Source organism: Kogia breviceps, chromosome 17 (assembly GCF_026419965.1).
Source record: "Kogia breviceps isolate mKogBre1 chromosome 17, mKogBre1 haplotype 1, whole genome shotgun sequence".
In the NCBI taxonomy this organism is placed as follows: domain Eukaryota; kingdom Metazoa; phylum Chordata; class Mammalia; order Artiodactyla; family Physeteridae; genus Kogia; species Kogia breviceps.
Window position 1 is genome coordinate 40,455,163 of NC_081326.1, and position 25,018 is coordinate 40,480,180.

General features: G+C 41.5%; 1 protein-coding gene across 1 annotated transcript in view; it reads left to right on the forward strand.

Moving 5' to 3' along the window:
- SDC2 (syndecan 2) overlaps window positions 1–3,184 on the forward strand; it is a 112,560-nt gene extending 109,376 nt beyond the window's left edge. The window contains exon 5 of the mRNA XM_059043632.2: window positions 785–3,184. Coding sequence (XP_058899615.1) covers window positions 785–948 — 164 coding nt within the window. The 3' untranslated portion in view covers window positions 949–3,184. The remainder of the gene's footprint in view (window positions 1–784) is intronic.
- The last annotated feature ends 21,834 nt before the right edge of the window (window positions 3,185–25,018 follow it).

A 25,018-nucleotide genomic window follows, 5' to 3' on the forward strand; every position in this document is an offset into this window, starting at 1 on the left:
CAAATTTAAGAGAAGGAAGGGGAGGCCCATTGATATTAGTGCCCATGGTATTAAAGGATGTTGTCTCTAATCGTAACTTACTGATGAAAGTATTAACATTTGATTTTAAAGGGGAAGAGTTGCAAGATTTTAGAGCACTTAATCCTTTTTAAAATTTTTTTTTATTAAAGTATATTTGATTTACAATGTTGTGTTAGTTTCTGATGTACAGCAAAGCGATTCAGTTATACATATATATAATAGTTTGCACCTGCTAATCCCAAACTCCCAGTCCATCCATCCCCCACTCCCCACCCCCCTTGGCAACCACAAATCTGTTCTCTATGTCTGTACAACACTTGATACCTGAAAGAGGATAGTCCCAAATCCAAGACTAGAAAGGAAATTTGCATGCTTTTTTCATATTTATTTTCCTTTCCAGAATTTAAGTCGATTATATCATGTTTTGTGTTTTCATTGAAAAAAGCAATCAGAAGATTAGACTTACAAAATGTGAATACCGAAAAGACTCAAGAGTTTTAAAGTATGGAATTAGTTGAGGTCACAGCCAGATTTTTTTCTTATTGAGGCTTTTGGGGGATATTATTCATATTAATCAAAGAAAGTATTATACCTCCTGAGGAATGTCAGATTTGCATAATTACCTGGTTGCTTCATTGAATCCAGTTTTGGGGTTTTTAAATTAAGCTTTTTATGAAAGTGTAGATAGATTGGGCTTGACAAAGCTAATTTCTGCCACCCTTGAATCTCTTCTAAGAGTAATCTTCCTTCTGGTGTGTTGCAGCTGTCATCGCTGGCGGAGTTATCGGCTTTCTCTTTGCAATTTTCCTTATCCTGCTGTTGGTGTATCGCATGAGAAAGAAGGATGAAGGAAGTTATGACCTTGGAGAACGCAAACCATCCAGTGCTGCTTATCAGAAGGCACCTACTAAGGAGTTTTATGCGTGAAAACTCCCATTTAGTGTCTCTATTTATGAGATCACTGAACTTTTAAAAATAAAGCTTTTGCATAGAATAATGAAGATCTTTGTTTTTTTTTTGTTTTTTTTCATTAAAGAGCCATTCTGGCACTTTAATGATAAAATCCCATTGTATTTAAAACTTTTCATGTATTTCTTTAGAACAACATAAAAATTCAAATTTAACATCTGCAGTGTTCTGTGAATAGCAGTGGCAAAATATTATGTTATAAAAACCCTCAATGTTCATGGAATCGGTTTAAACTTTTATGTGCAAACATGAAAAGATTGTTTTTATCCTACGGTTTGAAGATGAAAGCTGTTTCATTTGAGTCTGCATGTCTCAGATTGACCTTACCAAGTTCGTCTTACTTTGTTAATTTATCTGTCGTTCCCCTCTGCTTTGCTCGCCCCTCTTGTCCCCTTGAAAACAAAACAAAACTCTATGCCTTTTGTAGCTGTTACGGTGCAGTTTGTCTTTGGATATTTCAGATAATGGTAATTTAGTGTATATGTGATTTCAAATATATAAACTTTAACCTCCACTTTGTATAAATTTTTAAGTGTCAGACTATCCGTTTTACACTTGCTTTGTTTTTTCGTTACCTGTAGCTTCAGGCAGATTTGCAACAGCAAATTAATGTGTAAAATTGGATTATCACCACAAAACTGTTTAGTCATGTCTATCTAATCAGATCTTCTTTTGGGAGGATTTGAGTTACTGACAAGCCTCAGCAAACCCAAAGATGATAACAGTATTTTGAGAAGTTGCTGCAGATTCCTTTGGCCACTGTATTTGTTAATTTCTTGCAATTTGAAGGTACGAGTAGGGACTTAAGGAAAAAATCAGTTTTTGTTCTTAAAAATGCATTTAAGTTGTAAACATCTTTTTAAAGCCTTTGAAGTGCCTATGATTCTATGTAACTTCGCAGACTGGTGTTAATGAGTATATATAACAGTTTAAAAAAGTTGGTATTTTATAAGAACAGACGATTCTAATGGTAACTTTTGTAGTCTTACGAATAGACGTAAATTGTAATTTGGGAACATAAAAACTACTGAATAAATCATGTGGCCTAATATTGAAAATGTCACTGTTATAAATTTTGTACATTTTCGATCAAATGTACACCTCCCCTTTGCTAACGACCGTCTGCTGTCAAGGATGACGTGGGTTTGATTTCTGAGTGTTCCACAGTGTCTGTAAATCAAAAACCAAAGAGCTCATTGATGAGGCTGTTTATTACCAGGTTCACTTCTGAATTGGCCAGAGGAAATCTGAATGTATCATCCTGTGTATGTCTGAATGTAGATATCGAAAGGCCGCCAGAGAGGGAATTGTGACTTTTGCAAACGTTATGGAGATAGCTGATGGCAATATTGAGACGAATGCCTGCTCTTGCAAGTAACTTTTAGGACCATAAATTCCCAAGGACTAAAGGGGGCTTTCCTGACATCGGTGTCTGGTTTAGTCCTGTAGATTGTTTTACCTTCGAAACTGCTCCAAATCTCTCCTGAAGCTTAACCGAAGAGGTAATAGATGGAATACCATAGTTCACACTGTAGGTAAGAAGAGTCAGGCAGGGAGGCTCTGTGCATTAAAAGGAGGGCCTCACTGCTTAGGAATGCAATTGCCAGAAAGCAGCGATGCCTGAGGAAGAGCTGGAAATAGGAGAGTACCCTGTCTGGGGACTGCCTTCTAACTGAACATTTACTTTTTCTATTTTACCACCAATTTTGTTTTAAACTGTGAGCGGCCAAAGTAGGAAGACAGCAAAAACAGCAACCTTTCCAACATGTAATTTACTTTTAATGAAGTATGAATCCTTCATTTAGAGAACATTCCCCAGAATTGCCACAGAACTCATTTAAAAAAATTTTTTTTTTAATGCAGCACTCAGAACAGTGTTTACGTCAATCCTTAATGGCCTTAATTCTCAAATTCCTGTCCAGTCACTTGCACAATCAGTCCACTTTGAAGTGATTAAAAGGAAGTGATAGCACCTTCTTAAAGCTGCACAATGTCCCTCGGTTACAGAGGTTAAGAATGTAGTGGGTATACCTCTACCTGTGCAAAGCATAGCGAAATTCAGTTCGTAGAATAACAACTGCTTGGAGTATCCATGCCAGGAAAAGGAGATTTCTGGCAAATATTTTGTCACTGCTGTAAAGCAAAATATTTGTTAAAGTGCCAAAATAAAGTCTGTCGTGCTGAAAGTAAAATATCATTGTATAGAGTGACATCCAGTTTTCTTCAACTGTACATTTTCTGCTTAGTTATTTTACTTTTAAGATGCAGTAAATAGTACTATAAGAAGTGTTAGTATTGATTACCAAGTTCAGGAAAATTTTGGTAAAAATATAAATATTAAAGCCAATGTGAAAATTTCCTGTTTACTTAACAACATCTAAATGATTTCCTGCATGTGAATATGGCTTTGTTTGAGAGACTTGCAATATTCAAACTGTCCCATTTTCAGCATGTGGGGGAAATGGTATGAGCTCATTTGTTAAAAAAAAGTTTCACCTGCAAGTGCCTAGTACCTGAACTTCAGGATTAGGACCTGGTTAATAACATTGATTTGGACAAGATTGCAGAAATTGCCATCTATTAACATTAAAAGTTGATAGTTTCAGATCAAATGTTTAGTGAATTGATATTTGCTCTTTTTTTTTGGCAAGTTAGACAAAATGCAATTGCTTACTGAGGATACAGCCTGTTTGTCTAGGGTCTAAGAGACTAAGCTAAATAAGTAGAACATAATTAATTCCTGGCTGCCCTAAAGAACCAAAGGGTGCTACTTCCTGAAAGAACAGATGCAGTAATAACTTTGTAGATTTTAAAAGTTTATTTCTTCAATATCTCAGACATTTTGAAACCTTAAGGAAAAATTTTAAGTGAGGAGCAAAAATATAAAACCTACAAATATTGCAGGGTCAATTTTGTAATTAGGATCTTCTTTACAGCTCTATTATAATTATATAATGGAATGCTAGAAAAAAATGTTTTTTTTTTTTTTTTTTTTTGTGGTACGCGGGCCTCTCACTGCCGTGGCCTCTCCCATTGCGGAGCGCAGGCTCCAGACGCGCAGGCTCAGCGGCTATGGCTCACGGACCCAGCCGCTCTGCGGCATGTGGGATCTTCCCGGACCGGGGCACGAACCCGTGTCCCCTGCATCGGCAGGCGGACTCTCAACCACTGCGCCACCAGGGAAGCCCCGAAAAAAATGTTTTAAAATATATTTGGTTTAAAAAGGCAATGACGTTAAACAAAACAATCTCTAACTTGAGTTTTTATGTTCTAAGCCTCTGGCAGACAACAGTGAGACCCTAAGAGGTTTCCAAATAAAGGGAATCAAGCCAGCTGATAAATGGAGTTGTCTGAATTAAGTAATCACTAAGGTTTTTTTCCATGCCAGTGTTTTATGACCAGAGTGAAATTGGAGGTTTGGTCATTTCTGGGGAATTAGATTTAGCTGGCATAGAAAACTGTAAAAAAAGATAGAACAACTGTCTGCCAAGTAACGTTGGTAAAATAGTATCAAAATGAATTTTGTTCCACTCTGTCTCCTAACTCTGGGTGGCTTCACTCTCATGATTTATAGTTCCAAGCTTTCATTCCTTTTTGTTTATCTGCTGCATGTGGTCTTTAGCAGAGCTTTTTCTGACTAAGGAATCATGGTGACTTTGGGAAACTTGGTTTCCTGTGAATTGGGAAGGGTGTAACCCAAGCAACTGTCCTAACCGGTAAATAGAGTGAAGCTTTAGGCCTCGATGCTTCAGATGTGCTGAGTGCAAGAGCCATTCATTCCAGTTGCCTTGGCAAACTAACACATAAGGCACAAATGCTAGGTGCAATGCACTGGAGCTTTAATCAACAGATACTTGCCTAGTGACTTGTACTGGGCTCTCTTCTAGAAGCTAGGTAAACAGAGATCCCGCTCTCGTGGGGTTTGGGGAGGGGTGCAGAGGGGAAACAAAATTAATGAATAAAACCAGCAAGTAGAAATGATCACTCGGTGGTATTTCCACGATGGCCCTGAAGCAGGCTGATGAAAGGGACTGAGGGACTCTTTCAGCCCAGATGGGCTAGGTATGCTGCAGTCACCATCTCAAAGCCTCAGCAACTTAAAACAGGGAAGATCGATTTCTTGCTCATGCCACGTATCCGTAGGTTGGCAGAGAATTCTGCCCTGAACAATCATCATCCTAAGTCTGGGTCTCAGGCCAGTGGAGGAGCCATTATCTGGTACGCTGCCAGTCTCTGTGGCCGAAGAAAAATCGTGGTGAAACACAGCAGTGGCTCGTAGGCTTCCACCCAGTGGTGACGTATATCACTTCCGCCCACATTTCATTGGCCAAAGCAAGTCACGTGGCTAAAACTAACTGCCCAGGCGCAGAGAAGTGCAATCCTACTTTGTGCCCCTATGGAGACAGATGGGACGTCTGTGAACAGCTGTGATTACTACCGCCTGGTCGGGAAAGTTCTCTGAGAGGCTAGCGACTGAATGATGTGGAGCCGGCTGTGCTGACATCAAGACAAGCGTTCCAGGCTGTGGACAGCCTTAAGGAGGGAAGGGGCTTGGCATGTTGCAGGCCCAGGGAGAAGGTGAGTGGCTGCCAAGCAGGTGAATAGGTGTGGAAGAGCTGAGGTAAGAGGGCTGAGAAGTGTAACTGCCTCCTAGTTAGTCTTCCTTCCGCTTTTTGGCCCTCACATTTTATTTCCCACAAAGAAGCTAAGCTGATCTCAATTTTTTTTTTTTTTTTTTTTTTTTTTTCTGTACGCGGGCCTCTCACTGTTGTGGCCTCTCCCGTTGCGGAGCACAGGCTCCGGACGCGCAGGCTCAGCGGCCATGGCTCACGGGCCCAGCCGCTCCGCGGCATGTGGGATCTTCCCGGACAGGGGCACGAACCCGTGTCCCCTGCATCGGCAGGCGGATTCTCAACCACTGCGCCACCAGGGAAGCCCCTAAGCTGATCTCTTTATGGTATAAATTATTTATGTCACTCCCTTCAGTGGCTCCTAAAGCACTTAGAATAAAGTCCCGACTCCTTACACTTGCCCCCCGGACCTTCAGGAACTGACCCCTGGGCAATGCGTTGTAAGGAGACGGGGTGGGGAGCGGAGTACCATGGCCATTTAGGATGTCATTATTGTTCCCTGTCAGAGAGATGATGGTGGCTTGGCCGGAGGTGGTAATCGTGAAGGCACAGCAGGCTGGAGAGGTACTCTTTGGGAGACGGAATCAGTGGGTTGGAAGGTTGGAAGGAATAGGGAGTAAGGAAAGAAAGGAATCCAAGATCACCCATATTTCTGGCAGAGCTGCGTGATCCACATTCTGCAAAGGAGAATATCGGAGGGGGTTGGCTGGTAAAACAAGTTCCTTTTGAACCTTGTTAAGTTAGAACTATTAGACACCCAAGTGGAGGTGTCAGGGGAACAACTGAACGTAAGAAGCTGCAGCTCAGAGAAGAGGTCTGAGCTGGAGATGTTAATCTGGGAACAGTGTCCATCATTGCCTGTTGGCACTCTGATTCATGTCCCTCTCTTCCCTGCTCTGTTCTGTATTGAAGTTCGGGTGGGGGTGACCCATGCAAACTACATTTCCCAAGCTTCCCTGCCAACTGGCTCCTGGGAAGATCTGGCCAATGGAAGGTACTGGCAGAACAGTAAAGGTCAGGAGGAATGGAAAAGCCCGCATTCTTTCCCCTCGCCCTGCTTTGGGCAGCATCCGTAGCATTAATGAGTCTCCTCTATGGTTTGAGATCCCACTGGTCTGACTCTCCTCCAAGTTCCCTGCTCACACTGTCCCTAAACTCTCATAAACACCACTGTGGCCCTTTCGTCTCTCCAGCCTCAGGGAGGGTCACAGTTTCCTGCTGTTGCTCTTCTCTGGTTTATCTCACCCTCCCGGGTTTTTACCCACACAGCTTTTCCAACATCTTTGTAACTAACTCCCTGGATAAATTCCTTCCATTGTGTTACCCAGCATGGGTTCTCTTTTCCTTCCTGGACCCCGACTGATGACGCAGGAGTGAACAGCATGTAGATGGTGTTAAAAGCCATGGGACTAAATGAGATCATCTGGAGAGGTGCACAGATAGAGAAGGACCGTGGCCCTGGGTCGGCCTGCTCGCACAGTCTTTCTTTGTAGATGAACCACTACCAGATTCACTCTTTAGCACTGGTCACAGGACTGGATTTTCGTTTTGGCAGATCTTTAGCAGAGAACACAGTGTTTAATGGCCAGGGGGGAAAAAAAATCCCGGTGAGGCTTGATAGAGAGATCATTTTCAGGCACATTAATAAGCATGTTCAAGTATCCACTTCTACCAGGTCATTAACAACATACACTATGAACTGTTTTTAAAACTGAGGGAAGTAATTGGGAGGAAGAGTAAGAACTATTTGAATATTCAGGAAATATCTCTATCATCTGTGTTTCCAATAGGAAAATAGCAGCAAATAAAACAGCAATTCTCCTACTTGTAGCCTTGTCCTGGGATCATTGAAAGCAGGATTTTGCCTCTTTAATTACATTCTGCTTAGGTAAATACCAGAGTAAGCTGGCATGTCCTCTGCCCAGACCAATTTCAAGGAAAAACAGTAAAGTTGGTACAAAATGTAGATGGATTTGGCTCCATGTCAGACCCAGAACTTGGGGATTATGAAAAGTTTCCTTTTCTGATAACCTCGTATCTCAGTCCTTTCCTTTTATTTTTTAGTATCTGTTTCTCCTCCTTTTTTCTCATTTAGTTCACTTTTTCATGTGTAAAATAAAGATGATAACATACACCGTATGCCTTGTGGGAATTCAGTGAGGCACATTCAATGAGGTGATGTACCTAGAACAATATCTGGCATCTGGTAGGACCTCAATACAGGATCATTTATTCATTCTTTCACCAGCTGCTTCCTGGGCACTCACTAAGTACCAGGTACACAGTTCCAGCTCTGAGAATACAGGAGTCAACTAAACAACATCCTGGCTCCCAAGTAACTTATATTCTAGTGGGAAGAGACAGACCATGAATATGTAATGTATCAACAAGAAAGTGACATTTGAGCAGGGTGGGGGGAAGGTGAGGAGGGATTGAGCCATGATAGGTGGGGTAGGAGGCCTGGGGAATGGGCAACATTCCAGGCCAAAGGAACAGTAAATGCCAAGACCTTGAGTATAGCCAAGGAGCAGGTAAGCTAGAGACTAGAGCGATGGGCGGTCAGTGAAAGATCCACAGGCCAGATGGTATATGGATGGCCTTGTAGCTTTGTAGTGGCCTTGGAGAGTTGTAGGATTTTGAGCCAAGGAGTGACATTAACTCACCTATGCTTACAATTTGCTCTCAAACCTTAGCACCATCAGAATCACCAGGAGCACTTGTTAAAACACAGATTTCTGGACCCTACCTCCAGAGTTTCTGATTCTATAGGGGAAGAGAACCCAAGAATTTGCATTTTCAACAACTTTCCCAGCAAGGACCCCACTTTGAGAACCACTGCTTCAAAAAGATTGCTTTGATTATTGTGTTGAGAATAGATTGGTGGTGGGTGATGGATGTAGGCAAAAACACAAGCAGGAAGACCTGTGAGGCTGTGGCAGTCCTCCCGGAGAGATATAACCACAGTGGATGGCAGTGGTGAGAAGTGATGTATTCTGGAGAGCCAAGGTGGCTGCAAAGTCTGGAAACCCAAGTGAATACATACTAAATGGTTTATTGACATTCTATTATAACACCTGATCACATTATATGATTCATGCTCCCAGACTTTATGGCCACCCCATGTTTTGAAGGTGTAGTCAACAGAAATTGCTAACAAAGCCTGGGTGATGCTCTTCTCCCAGATGGCCGCAAGCTCCTGGACTCTTCCCTTCTTAGGATATCAGGAACCACGGTCATGATCCATTCCCCAATCAACCCCACTCCTTTCTTTTCACTCCTATAACCTTCAACACATACCTTGTTCCAGCCTTGTGTTACATACCTGCTTTTTCCTTCAGCTCTCTGTGTTGGGGGCCTAGATCAGCTTTGATTCATTTTGCCACTTCGACCCACCTTGAGCACCTAGCCCAGTTCCTAGCATTGGATGATGGATGAATGCCCATATCATCAGCTCTCTTACTAGCTCTTACTCAATTCCTCCCTGAAATTTAGTAAGGCCCCATATGTCTGGGACATTCAGCCAAACCAAACCAAACCAAATAATCTATATCACATCAAAAATCTAAACAGAATCCAAGCAACTAGGTCTTCACAGACATTTGTTAAGACCCTGGGCTTGAACGTCACCCACTTAAAACACAGAATGTGCTCTTGATGAGTTAATGGTTTTCTTGCAGATATATTTTATCATCTTGTAGATAAATATTTAGCATTTATACAGGGAGCTGATTAGTGTTTTCTTGCTTTGTTCTCTCAATATTTCTGTTATTGTGCCATATAATCACCAAGCTGGATCTATGCTGTCCTGAGATCAAAAACTACCCTTTTTATGACCCCCTCTCCCATTTATGTGAAGGAGGCTGGGCTGTAAACACGATATGAAAAAAAATTCTTATATGCCATCTTGATTGCTAACATCTGTTCAAATTTCCATTCATAAATTTAAAATTCAGGCTTCTACAGCCATCTGTTTTCTTGCAACAATGCGAAAAGAAGAAAAGCCCAAGGCAGATATGCAGGTGGGGGAGAAGGTTCTGCCTGGCTTGGCCAAGTTTTCTGAGTCTTACTTTGCTTTCTTTTACCTCCCCAGCAGAGGAAGGCATGACTTTCCTTCCTTCAGGGAGGGATTTCAGTCCCTGTGTCAGTCTTCTGCTGTACTGGGAGAAGGCATAAGGAAATGGCCAGCATCTTCTTTTTCTCCCCACTCCTCTTTTTAGTTCATTTAATCATGTTAACCCTATCTTCTGGACAATTTGTAAAAAAAACTGTATTTTTTATTTATTTATTTATTTATTTATTTATTTATTTATTTATTATTTTTGGCCATGTGGCTTGTAGGATTTTAGTTCCCTGACTAGGGATCAACTGAACCTGTGCCCTCGGCAGTGAAAGCACGGAGTCCCAACCACTGAACTGCCAGGGAATTCCTTAAAAAGTTTTTTTGTTCATTTTATGATTGCCTTCTAGTGCACTCTCTGTCTCTCCTTGTCTCTTTGTCTGTCTATCTGTCTGTCTGTCTCTCTCTCTCTCTCTCTCACACACACACACACACACACACACACATACTAGGAGTGGAGTGTCCATTTTATGAACAAGAAAGAAATCATCCTACTGACTTGCTTAATCAGGTCTGCCTGGAAATATTGACAGAAGCTGGAGAACTGGAACCCACTGCTTGCCCGGATCATCGGTGATTTTGTAGCTCGCTGGGCCACTGGGCCTCTCATTGGGAATTTTTCTGAGGATGACTTTGGCATGGTGAATGGATATGATTTGGCAGCTGCAGGACCCAGATGCCACGGCCCTTTTTTTATTTTGTTCTTGGCACTGTCATCTGTGTCTAAGGGACTGGGCTGCTTCTAAAGCTGCTTGGCTTTATTCCAACGGTGCTGTTGCAGCAACTGTGAAATGCCTTCGAAAGCTGACATGACATTTTGGGGGCCTGCTGGGCTACAGTTCTCTGTCAAATGCAACCTAGCCTGGGACTCACTTTTAGCTTTATATAATTAACTTTTTCTAGTTTTATCTTGAGAAATAAGTCCTCGGCAAACCACAGGCAAAGTCTATTTCACATTCTAATGTTCCTCTCTGAAAACCTCAGCAGAAAGAGCAAGGATCCACCCATCCCAAACCCTAGTTTAACAGCCCTGTATGTAAGCTGGTGGTTTGTGGGATCATCTTGCTGGATTCTAGGTACTCATTTTCATTCTACTCTGACATTGCTTTTATATATAACTCATGACTGATCTCACTGTATGACCTGGAATGAATCATTTAACCATTCTGACAACTTCTTGAAATGCCATGAGAGTAGACAAAGACTTGCCTCCCTTGGGCTTGCTGGTGTGCGGATCACTGGAGTGATGTTTGTGAGTCTGAGGAAGGGCTAGGCCGGCGTGGTTGACACACACATTTTCAACTTGCAAGTTACCCATAATTCTGAACAGCTGTTGTCACCCCATCAGAGGAGTGTCAGCCAGTAGTTTCACCAGGCCCCGCACATGTCAACGGAAGCCTCGAGCAGTTTCTGCTCTCAGAATCCCTGCCCTCTCCCTTTCTTCCACTCCCTGGATTCCTCTGGGCTCTAGACTGAGACATATCCAGAGACAGGGTCGCAAGCCTTACCTTACAGCTTAGTGTCAGGGTGTAAAAGGGTCTGGAGCAGAGATGGCAAAGGCCTGGCTTTGGGGCCTCTCTTCCTGCTTCTCCATTCATGGAAGACATCATTAATTGATACTGGTATCCTTTCCTGCTAAGGCCAATCTCAGAATTCTTCTCCAGACAGTGGTCTGGGTTCTGTGCAGCCACAGTCATTGATTGGAATTGAGTTGGGAGATAAAACCTATTCACTCTCCTTTGCCCGGAAGGACACTGGTCTTGAGGCCATAGTTGTTCTGAATCAGCCAAGTTGTTAAAAAAAGTTTGGTCTATTTAAATAGGTTGGCCCAGGAACCAAACCTAATTTGCAGTATTGTTTTGGTGGGAAATGCATTCAACTTGAAATACTAGCTTACAAGTGAGCTTTTGGATAGCAACTGGTGCATAAATGTACCAGCAACTCCTGTACTTTGGTTATGTGGTGGTAAGAGCAGCTACAAGGGTTGAGGTTAAGAGCATGGACTGCATAGCTCTAATCCTGTCCCTGCCTCTTACTGGCTGTGTGACTTTACACAACTGAACCTCTCTGTGGCTCAATTCCTTCAACTATAAAATAGGGAAGGTAATAGGATTACCCTCCTCACAGGATTATTATGAGGATTAAAAATGTATTATTTGTAAAGCCCATAGAATAGTGCCTAGCATACAGAAGGTACAATATAAGAGTTCATGAATTAAAATAAACGCCATGTTCCGACCTGAACTGGGAGGCTATATCTGTTTCCTTTTATTCTCTCTATGAAACAAAAACATGAGATGATCACAAATTTTGTAGTTGTATAAATGAGGTGGTATTGGTATCTAGTAATAATTTGTTTAACACTTTACAAATGTATTAACTCATTTAGTACTCCCAATAACCTTCTGCGGCAAGGCATTAGTTCCAATTTTACAGGTGAGATAACTGAAACGTTTCTATCTGGTAGTAAAATGGACTGGTACAGCCAGACACACCCTTAGGCACCCCTCAGACACATGGAGCCAAGGTGATGACCCTATGCCAGAGACAAGGAGATACTTCAGGCACTTTGTCCAAACGTTTTCTGTAACATTAACATGTCCCAGAGGATAAAAATGTGGGTTATTCAAAGTTGTATACACTAACCCCACTGATGCTTTCCCCCTAATTCTATTATTTAAATTTCACTTAAAAATTATGTTTTACTACTACAGGAAAAGGGCATAGACATTGTTGTACATTAGAAAATAAAGACGAGCAAAAATAAGAGAATAAAAACGTATTCCCTCCACTCAATGAGTACTAGTACTCTATTTATCCTTCTAGAACTTTACTTGTATTTCTCTTTTTTCCACAAAATCAGATCCCATGATGCTTACCACTGTTCTATTACCTGTTTTTTTTTTTTTTCTTTTCTGGTCAATGATGTCCATTTTTCCATTTCAACACATTTCATCTCATCTAATAATAAACCATATTTACATTACCCAGTTGTTTCCAAAATGTGCTTTGTTGCTGTTTATCCAAATTTGAATCTCATCCAAGACCGTGTTTGCATCTGCTCGTCATGTCCCATAAGCCTCTTTTATTCTATCCCTGTTTTCATGACACAAATTCTTTGAAGAGACTGGGCCAGTTGTTCTGCATCCTTGACTTTTTTTTTTTTTTTAATTTGGAAACAATCGTAAATTGACAGAAAAGTTACAGTGCAAATAATTTGTATTTTTTTTCTGAAGTATGTGAGAGTGAGTTGCTGACATGATGCCCCATCACATCCTGACATGTATGTGTATATTTCCTACAAAAAAGACATTCTCCTACATAACCACAATACCCCCATCGAATCAGGAAATTAACATTGATCCATCACTACCATCTAATCTTCAGACCCCCTTCAAGTTTCTTTAATTACCCCCGTAAAGCCTTTCAGATGAAGGATTCAGTCTGGAATAACGTGTGGAGTTTTGGTGTCGCATCTCTTTAGTCTCCTTTGATATGGAACATTTTTCAATCTTTCCTTGACTTTCATGACCTTGACATTGGTGGAGATTGGAGGCTAGTTATTTTGTATAATGTCCCTCCATTTAGATTTGTCTGATGTGTCTTCATGATTAGATTCAGGCTATTCATCTTTGGCAGAAATATCACAGAACTGATGTTGCATTCTTCTCACTACATCCCATCAGGTGTCCTGAGATTTAGATTTGTCCCATTACTGATGCTGTTAACAATAACCATGATTGTAGAATCTGCCACCCAGGCATCTTTCTCTTTGTAATTAGTCAGTATCTAATGGGGAGGCACTTTTAGACTAGGGAAATATCTCATTATCCTATTACTTTTTTCTTTTTAAAAAATAAATTTATTTATTTGTTTATCTTTGGCTGTGTTGGGTCTTCGTTGCTGCGTGCGGGCTTCCTCTAGTTGCAGAGAGCAGGGGCTACTCTTCCTTGTGGTGCATGAGCTTGTCATTGCGGGTGCTTCTCCTGTTGCAGAGCACGGGATCTAGGCATGCAGGCTTCAGTAGTTGTGGCTCGCGGGCTCTAGAGCGCAGGCTCAGTAGTTGTGGCACGTGGGCTTAGTTGCTCCGCAGCATGTGGGATCTTCCCGGACCAGGGCTCAAACCCGTGTCCCCTGAATTGGCAGGTGGATTCTTAACCACTGAGCCACCAGGGAAGCCCCTGTTTCTTATCATACCTTCAATTTGTTATTTATTTATGTCAGTATAGGTTCATGAATTCCTCTTTTATTTAATGGGTCATAATCTATAACTATCTTTATTTTCATGCTTATTATTGTTCCATATTCACCTAGTGAGCGTCCCTTCAAGCTGGCTTCTGTGTCTTTTTGGTGTGACATGTCTCTCAATTCTTTGATCACTTTTTAACTTTCTGGTACAAAAATAGGTTTCAGGGTTATCTTGTACTTTTCCTAGCCCAGCTCTGGCATCAGCCCTTTATCCAAGGGTCCCTGGTGTCTTTTAGTGGAGAATAGTGTTTAGAAACCAAAATCCAGGCACTTAGGATGGTCACTGATATTGGAGTATCACTACTCCCAGATGCTCTTAGTGCACAGAGCTAGGGAATGTGTATTTGTGCATGTACACATTTACATTTTTTATCTATCATCTATCTATCTATCTATCTATCTATCTATCTATCTATCTATCTATCTATCTATCTATCATCATCTATCAACTATCTATCTATCATCTATCTATCTGTTTATCCTCTATATATCTGTCTTGAAAACTATGTGTTCACACCATCATCTCCAACTCTAATCCAGCACCACAGGGTTCATTCTAGTCTTCCCTTTTCCATATTTATAATGTCCTTCTCCAACCATGAGACATCTAGCTTTCCTTGTCCTTAATACATTTTCTTATTTAATCAACCCACCTCTATGTAACCAGTCTCTCATCTGTTCTCCTTATACCACTTGGGCTCCATGTGGATGTTCTTTTCACCCAGCTCAAGCTCTGCCACTTCACACCACCTCGCCCTTCTCGCTGGGCATCCTCCTCACCCCACTGGAGCTCCAACCCCATCCCAGCCTCCCCTCCACCCCCCGCAACGTGGACATCTTCCATACCTTGCTCAGGCTTTAATGTCTTACGCTGGGTTGCACCTCTGTGGGGAAGAGACATCCTTCTCACCTTGTTCTGGCCATGACACCCCACACTGGGTCACCCTCCTACATGGAGTCTTGCCTCACCCCACTCAGTCTTCAACTCCTTACACGGGCAGCTCATCTACATAAATGCCCTCTTCACCCTTCCCGGGCCAGGCTACACTGTGCTAGGCTTAGCCCTTGTGTGGGTACCCTCCTCCTTCCACCCAGACACTAGCACCGTCCTCTGGGCCACCACAGCTTACCATCCCCCTAGGCCCTAAACACACACACATACACACTTTACTTGCTCAGCTCTATCTGACGGCTTTTGCACAAATTGTTCGGGAAGGAGAGAGGAAGGGAAAGAAGAGAAGGAAGAGGGTCCACAATTGACTCTGGAGGAAGAGAATACCGTACTATCATCCTCTCCCACCAATGATCAAGACCCCGGATCCACACCTTTATTACTGGCTGGATAAGAAAGTGTTTAGCAGTAATTCCACAAATACCATGGGTTTCTTTCCTGTGGGTATTTTTTGAGAGAGAGAGAGAGCCAGGGAAAGATATCTGTTGTTTCCCAATGAATTTGGTGAAGAGAGATGCCAGTTTGCTAATAATTAGTAGGGAACTGATTAGTTTGCAAGGGAACCCATAACAAGGTACCACAGACTGAGTGGTTTAAAAAACAGACATTATTTTCTCACTGTTCTGGAGACTAGGAGTTCAAGATCAAGGTGTCCGCAGGGCTGGTTTCTTCGGAGGCCTCTTTCTTTGGCTTAGAGATGGCCGTCTTCTCCCCATGTCTTCACTTTGTCTTCCTTTTGTTTATCTGTCCTAATCGCTTCTTGCAATAAGAACACCAGACATATTGGATTAGGGCCCACCCTAATGACTGACTTTTAACTTAATTACTTCTTTAAAGATTCTATCTCCCAATACAGTTACATTTGGAGGCCCTGGGGATTAGGAAGAAATTCGAGGGGACACAACTGAGTCTACAGTAGGAACATACTCCCAAAGGCTAAAAGTCTTATGTAAGGCTAAAAGTGGCCAGAGTGCCTTACGCGATACAGACGTTTAAGACTTCCTTATTTGAATGACTAACCTCTCTGTAAAAGCTTATTCTTTCTTATCCTTTCCCATCAAAAATTCCTATTAACAAATCTGGGGAAAATAGTCTGAATATTTTGTTCAGCTATAGAGGAAGTTTTGACCTTTCAGTTTCCTGAATAACATAAATTAAAGCCAAGGGCAACACCACCAAAAGAAGGGGAACATGTATTAAGGGGCCCATGCAAGGAAACAAAGGGCCCACAGAATGGAAACAAAATGACTCAGTGGTTCTCGCTTATAGAAAGAGGTCTGGTTCAGGGGTCCTGGGCCGGGTGCGGAGGTTGGAGACATTGGCCCATGGGATACAAAGGGTGCAGCCCAGGGTTTTTGGAGGAGCTACATTCAGGGTGAGACTGAAATAGGCGGCCAGGCTCAATGTACCATGAAGTGTCAATCCAAAGAGATCCAGGTACCAGACCACAGGACAGAAGTAGAGATAAGGAACCAGAGAAGAAGTTTTAGAGTGGAAAGTACAAAGTGGAACCTGGGGCAATTTTCTGAACCAGTGGGACATAACTTGGAGCTGTCTGTAGGTCCTCAGCAGTCTCAGCCATGGGTGAGCTTATCCCTTATACCTGTTAGGGTAATCCAACCAAATCATGTACTCTATGAATCAGGACTCTCTTGGAAGCAAATGGCAGAAACACTAGCTAAAATAAGCTTAAATAAAAAGGGAAGTTATCGGTGCATGTAGCCGAAAGGGGCAAATCTAGCTTCAGGAACAACTGGATCTTGGCATTCAAATTGTATCAGTACTTTCCAACTGATATCGGCTCAACCCTGCCTCCCTCTTTGGTTTGGCTGCATTTTTTCAACACATATGTCCTTTCTAGCGCTAGGATAGATGTTTTCAAATAGATCAACTTCCACTTTCCTTTATCTGGCCAGAAGAATCCACCCTCTCTCTTCCAGTGTCTGTATTACATTTTAAGGAAGACTCTAGTTCAGTTTGAGTCATATACCCACTTCCAAACCAGTCACATGGTTAGGAAGATGGCGTACTCATTCTGGGTGTGGTGGAGGCGTGGGCACAACCGTACAAAAATCATGTGGAAAGAGAGAGCAGTGGGTCCCTAGAAGGGCAGCAAAGTGCTGTTGCCAGAGGTTGGTTTGGCCCACCTTCCATGCATCCATTCCAGACTGCTCTGCCAAAACCAGGGGTGGGCACATTTTACATGCCCAGGTCATCTTATGTCCTGAAGTTGTCTGTGTGCTAGATTACCTCTAATGTGCCCGAGAAGGACCTCGGAAGACTAGGTCTGAGGACTCCTAGAGTTTCTTGCCATGGCACTGGCCTCCTTCTGAGTCAGGCCCTGTCTCTACCTGCTAAACCAACGTCCACTCTCATCCATTTTTGCTTGTCATTTTAGTGTCCAAAAGAGATCGGTAAGAGTTATCTTGACTCTAGTACATGTAATAGGCAAAGTACATCCAGGCTTGGCCAAGCAAAGAAATGAATCTTCAGGTTTCTGGTGAGATGTCTCCTGCCCAAGAGGCCTAGTGACAATTTCTGCCTTTAGTAGAAAACATTATAATATACTCACAAATAAGGCAGATAATATCAGGTTGGTTCTCATTGCGTTTCCTTCATTCCATCTATCTATCTACCTATCTATCATCATTTATCTTCTATCATCTATAACACTTATATAACACTCACCATGTGCCAGGCATCATTTTAAGTGCTTTTTACAAATACCAGCTCCTTTATTCCACATAATCTTCATATCCTAACAGTCCCCTTTGTGTCACAGTTGAGGAAAGAGGTTTTTTTCTGCAGATTTATGAAAGTCCAAAAATTGATCCTGAACATTTGAAAGTCAAAGTAATCAATAATGTAAAGTCAAAGTAATCAATAACTAACATGGGGGGTGGGGGGGAGGGAGGTCCAAGAGGGAGGGGTATAGGTATATATATAGCTGATTCACTTCATTGTACAGCAGAAACTAACACAACATTGTAAAGCAATTATACTCCAAAAAAGAAAAAAACAACAACTAACAATGAGAAACTTACCTCAGGGCAAATCAAGTTTACCTTCCCTCCTCTGCCAAAAAAAAAAAAGAATGTTGAATAAGTATTCACTGAAGTATTTAGTCCTTGGGCCTTTTGAAAATTATAATTTCAGACAGTCCTCTGAACTACCTTAATGTGATATAAATAAAAGGAATTCAATCTTCTATGTATTAGATACTATACTAAAAATATATATACTTATTTATTTGTCCTTAGCAAATGAGTCACAGTTCCTGCTCTCATGAAACTTACTCTCTAGTGAATAATAGTCAAATGTGGCAGAGACTGATAATTGTCTCCCTGTTTATTCCATCCTTCTTCCTATTAATAATAGAATCCCCAAAAGTTTTAGCTGTGCATATGGCTGCCAAGGTAGAAACTACTTTCCCCAGCACCATTGCAACTAAATGTGGCTGTGAAATTATATTTTGGCCAATCAGGTGTGAACAGAAGTTCATGCATGCAACTCCCAGGTCAGTTGATTAAGAATCCCCTTTCTCTCACGTTTTTTGTCTCCCTTCCCGTGCATTAGAATGGGCAGATGTGGTGCTGGGGTCCAGCTTCACCCACGGGGTAAGAACCACACTCCACCAGCCTATCTCAAATGGGGTTCCTGTAAGAGAAATAAACCTTACAGAAAAAGATTTAAGTAACCCTTATCTCCATTATTCCAAGGATGGTACAAAGCTATACTATTCCAGATACATAAAAGAAAGGTTAATTCATCACCACAATGGATGCTTTAAAGCCTTAAAGCTTAATTCTCTCAATTGGGAAGGGCTGCTTGAGGATGTTGAAGCAAGAAAATAAAAGAAACCTGCATTCCTGGATGTCCACTTGGACTTCAGCCTCCCACCCATTTTGACTGCCTGCCCATCTCTGGACAATATGAGAGAGAAATGAATGTCAATATCATTTGAGTTTCTATGTTTTGTGGTGTCTTTTAATACAGCAGTTTAGCCTTTTGCCTATCTAATTTGTACCAACTGGAGAAAGAGCATTGCTGTGGGATTCAAGAGAACTGGGTCCAAAGAGCTGTGTGATGTTGGGCCAGTTGCTCTCAATCTGAGAAGATAAATAAGAACACTTTGGGTATTGTCTTTGGCACAATGCTTCAGCCAAGGGAGGCCATCTGGACAGAGCAGTAGCTACAGACCCAGGGAGAACCTCTCTAAAGCAATGCCAGGAGGTGCTTTTTCCACTTGCCTCCTGTCCAACTTTGTCCTAGACACTTCTGGGGTAAATACCCCTCTTATCCACGAACCACAAATTCAAACTGCTGAGGAATAAAGTGGATGTGTAAAAGAACTGTCAGACCAAACACATATCATTTGGCTGGCTTTCTTCTGGGAGACACATCTTTCCCCAAAGACAAAAAGTTGTAGTTGCCAGCAGAGAGGGGAATGCTGTATTCTGTGTTCTATGGAATTTTTGTTTCTCTCCAATATGTTGACTTTGCAGCACCAGAGTCAAACCACTGATCTCTCTCCCCATAGATCTTATCCATAGAGTCATGGCATGCTACTTATAGCTAGCAGTGGTGCCCAAAATGCAAAGTCCATGGACAATATGACATGCAAGTCTTGCAATCACAAGATGGGGGAGATACAAATCTAGATTTGATGGATGAGAAAACTGATGTCTAGAGAATTTTAAATAACTTGTAGAAGGCCACAGAGATATTAGATAATAGTTTGTCTGTAGCCTCAAAGTATTGAGTAAAAATGGCCTCTACTGTGGATTGAATTGTTGACTCCAATTTTTCACCTCTATTTGTATCTACATTCTTTGCAAGTGAGTTTACAATTTGTCTCGCTAGAGGCATGGTGTACTTCCCTGCCTCTTGATTTTGGACTCAGCTATATGACTTGCTTTGCCCAATGGAATGTGGGTGGACATCACTATGACCCTGTTCTGATCCTAGGCCTTAAGAGAATCAGAGTTTCTGCCTTCTCTCTGGGGATTCTGCCATTGCCATGGAAAGAAGATGCCCTGGATGGTCAACTGCACCAAGGAGGATGAGAAGAAGCCCCCATAGGTAGTACTTCCCCTTTATCCCAGGTCCCAGAATTAACACACATGGAGATGTGAGGTCCACGTACAGTGAGGAACTGAGCCCAGACAGACTTGTGGATTGAAGCAGAGAAGCCAGCTAAGCCCAGCCTAGTATAGGCCTGGCCAACCTGAAGACATGTGAGCAAGAATAAATGAGTTGTTTTAAGATGCTAGGATGGTTTGTTATACATCAGTAGCTGGCTGAAACAATCTCTTAGAACACTTTTTAGCCACTGTGGAAATATTACATTGTCCTGAAATTGGGATGTAATTATTCTGCTTATAAAAGCTCCCTGTAGATTTTATGATCAAGTCCATGCTCTAACTGATCTCCAGACAGTCTTGGATCTGATCCTTGCCTAACTGTCCACTGTATCTCCTCTGCACACTCATTACCTTCCCTCCGCACATAGGTTGTAGTGTTTCACACCTCCATGTCTTTGTGTACACAGCAGCCTCTTCCTAGAATATCTTGACTCCCCTGCCTAATTAATTCTAATCATTCTTCAAGATGAAACAAAACATCGCCTCTTTCAGGAAGCTTTCTCTGCCCTCCAGGATGATTTAGATGCCCCCTTAAGTGTGCTCACCTTTAGTCTAGCCCTTGTCACACCAATTGAAACCATCTTTTCACATGCTTGTCTCTTCCACCTGCCTCTAATATCTTGAGAGCAGAGACAGTGTCTCATTTGTCCTTGATTCCTGGAATCCAGCACAATGCTAGGCTAGAGGACCACCCCCGCAGGAAACAAATACTAAACAAAAGCATGAGATATCAAGCAATCACTTACAACATTCCCAAACTAAGAAATCCATCTGTATCTTTGAAGAGGCTCTTTCCCTCAATAAGAGAAGGATTTAAACTGTACATGATCCCCGGGCTCCTACCAACTACTTAAGGGCTGCCACTATGTTTTTGTTTTTTGAAATTTTAGTTGTCATGAAATGCATATACCACAAAATTTACCATCTTAACCATTTTTAGGTGTACAGTTTAATGACACTGAGTACATTCACATTGTTTTACTACCATCAACATTGTTCATCCATAGAACGCTTTTCCTCTTGCAAACCTGAAATTCTATACTCCTTAAACAATAACCCCCCATTCTCCCTTACCGCTATCCCCTAGCAACCACCATTCTACTTTCTGTCTCTATGAGCTTGACTACCCGAGGTACTTCATATAAGTGGAATTATACAGTAATTTTCTTTTTATGACTGGCTTATTTTACTCAGCATAATGTCCTTAAGGTTTATCCTTATAGCATGCATCAAATTTTCCTTCTTTCTAAGCCTGAACAATATTTCCTTTTATGTATGCAACACGTTTTGTTTATCCATTCATCTGTCAGTGGAGACTTGGGTTGCTTCCAGTTTTTGGCTACTGTGAATAATACCACTATGAATATGGGTATATAAAAATCTACTTTCAATTCTCTTGGGTATGAACTGCAGGGGAGGAAAAAAATCTTTTTCCTCTACCTTCTTTGGTGACTGGGACCCTGAAAATTCAACTGCCAAAAGACAGGTTAACAAGAGAAATGGTTTACTATGTATGCATATAGAGGACTTCATAGAAAAGAAGTGAAGACCCAAAGAAGCAGTTAGACCCAGGGGCTTGTATACTATTTTAACAGAGAGCAATAAATTTGTGGAGACTTGCCAAAATAAAAGAGGTTTTGGATTTGGGGGGAGGTAAATTGTAGGAAGGTAAATAGATGCAGGAAGCTAATGGAAGATAAGTCTTATTTTAATAAGGTTTGTTTGTGCAGGTTCATTGTAGGGCCATCTCTAGCAATGAAGGTTGTTTTCCTTCTCTTGGTACAGGAGAGGGGAGTGGGGACTTCTTCACAAAGGAAAATTTGTACCTTCCCTTTAGGCAGAAAGGGGAGGGTAGAGAGCTTTCCCCTGCACCTGCTGTTTGTCAGTTGTCTTCAGCTCAAATAAATCCTTATGCTAAAGTGGCATATTTTTTTGGTAGCACATTCTTTTCCTTTAAAATTTTATTTTATTGAAGTATAGTTGATTTACAATGTTGTATTAGTTTTTGGTGTATGGCAAAGTGATTCAGTTCTACATATACATAAAAGTTTGCATCTGCTAATCCCAAACTCCAAATCCTTCCTTCCGCCTTGGCAATCGCAAGTCTGTTCTCTATGTCTATGAGTCTGTTTCTCTTTCATAGATAAATTCATTTTTGTCATATTTTATATTCCACAGATAAGTGATATCATAGGGTATTTGTCCTTGTCTGACTTACTTCACTTAGGATGATAATCTCTAGATCCATCCATGTTGCTGCAAATGGCATTATTTCATTCTTTTTTATGGCTGAGTAATATTCCATTGTGTATATACATATATATGTGTATATATATATATATATTCAATTGTATATATCTATCTTCTCCATTCATCTGTTGATGGACACTTAGGTTGTTTCCATGTCTTGGCTATTGTAAACAGTGCTGCCATGAACCTAGGAGTGCAGGCATCTTGTCAAATTATAGTTTGGGCCAGATATATGCCCAGGAGTGGGATTGCTGGATCATATGGCAACACTATCTTTAGTTTTTTGAGGAACCTCCATTCTGATCCCCTTGAATACCTGCAAGTAGAATTACTGGATCATATAGCAATTCCATTTTGTAATATTTTGAGGAGCTAGCATACTGTTTTCCATAATGGCTCTACCATTTTACATTCCCACCAAAAGTGTATGAAAGCTTCAATTTCTCCACATTCTTTCTAATTTTTTTTTTTTTTTTGACATCCTTAAGGGCATGACATATGAGGTGGTTGCTACTATGTTTTAAGTAAATTCTTGTTTGGATTAAGGACATACTGTCCGTAAGAATTTTCAAAGGAAGCAGTAAAGTATTTAAACTCAGCATTGTTTGTTCGACCAGGGTGTAACTGGAATCATTTGCAGAGGTTATAATGAAATCATACAATATGCTTAAAACCAACCAACACAACACCTATCACAGGCTGGGTTTTCCAGGATGCAGACTCTAAGAGAGAAATTACCATGCAGAAAGATTATAAGGGAGGGCTGGAGGGATCAACACCTGTGGAAAGAAAGGGCAGGGAAGAAAGCAGGATAAGATAGAAGCTAACTCTATGGGAAGCTCTGAAGCTAGGATGGCTCTTTCCAGTTTTCCTCACTAGGAATGTGGTCTGGGAAAGCCATCTGTTTTCGAAGTGTGTATTATATTTCTTTGAAGGTGACATAGACCTGTTCCAGAATCCTGGGGGACTATGTTGTGGTTCTTTCATTAGGAATTTCCATAAATTCTCTATGGTGTGTTTTCCCACACTGATAAATCCAGTATCATAGCGTTTGCCTGGTTGTGTGGCCCAACTTCATGGCAGTGCTTACTGCAGTCTGGATCTGCTGAAGAGCTTTTTCCTGCTCTGGTCCTGCTCAAACCTGGCAGTGTTTTTTTGTCCCTCAGTGTATGAGTTAGAGAATCCCTAGTTATAGAAATGTTGCCTCAAGGAACCAAAGAAGTCTACCAAGCATTGTGCTTTCTTCTCTGTGGTGGGAAATGCAAGATTCAATAATCTGCCTTTTACTTTGGAGGGATGTCCCAGCACAGCCCAGACCGCTCATCAAATATTTTACTGATGTAGTGGGTCCCTTCATCTTGTTTAGGTTTACTTCCCACTCTCTAGAGCTCATGTGTCTTACAGTATTGCTACCTCTCAGCCTTTTTTGCTTATCCTCTCCAATGAGTATCATGTAATTGCTATAGCGGACCAGTGCAAGGTTCTGTGAGATGGCCAGCTGGCCTATGTGTTTTTGTACTATATTACGACAGAGGATGGTAGAATTAACATAGCCCTGGGGTAAGACTGTTCGTTCTAAATGAACATGACTTTTTTTCTGATCTTCCTTTCTAATGAGAATGGAAGAGACTATATGTATCTGATTAATGGCAGCATACCACATGTCTAAGGCCATGATAGTCTGCTCAAGCAAAGGTACCACATGGAACACCCAGCTTCACTCAGGTTACTATTTGATTGAGTTTACAACAGTGCACTGTCATGCTCTAACTTTATTTAATTTTTGAGGGAACCAGGCTGAAAATTAAATGGAGATACAGTGGGGACCACCACCCCTACATCCTGTAGATCTTTGTATCACTCTGAACCTACTGCCACAATTTTACATTTTGATAATTGGACACACCTCCTTCTGACATTTAACTGCAGCTGCCTGACCTATGTTATCTTGGAGTTCTTGCCCCTCTCATCAGCCCATTCTTATTGCTTCGGTAAATGGTTGGCTGGTGGACTTTCTAGCCTTAGGTAATCTATCTAGTATGCCCACCTCTCTGAACCTTTGATCCCTTCCTAAACCATCTGCCTTGCAGATCTGGCACTTGTAGTGTGGGGCATCACTTTTTCCAAGATTCCCAAAAAACTAACCTAGCTGCGTATTAGTATCCTCTTGTGAGGTCCTTGCCATATGTTAAATCCTATCTCAGGGGAAAGTGCTACCATGTTGACAAACTCTCTCTTACTTATCTCTGTGTTCTGCCCTCCTTGATCCTGCATCATTAGGGACAGTACCATATTGATCAAGCTCCTGTTGATACATAGTAGTCAGATCCTGCCTCAACTTTGGGAATAAACCCTTATTCCTGTACAAGGTCCAGCCCAGTCCAACCAGAGTCCTGACCTTTGCATAGGAAACCTGCCTCGGGTGAGAATTTTACCTTCTTTGAAGCTCTTCTCTAATGATTAAAGAGGCTCATCAGCTTTTTCTGCTCTCCTGTGTAGCAATGAAACCTCTTTATATGCCACCAAAGGAGCACTCTTGGCTACACTTATCTTTTGATTATACATTAATCATTCTCAGCCACTGTCTATTGTCTTTGCACAGCCCCTCAATCCCAGTGTTCTTATAATTTCTTCCCTATTTCCCTAATACATCACACCCTCTTTTTGTGCTAAAAAGTAAGGAAGC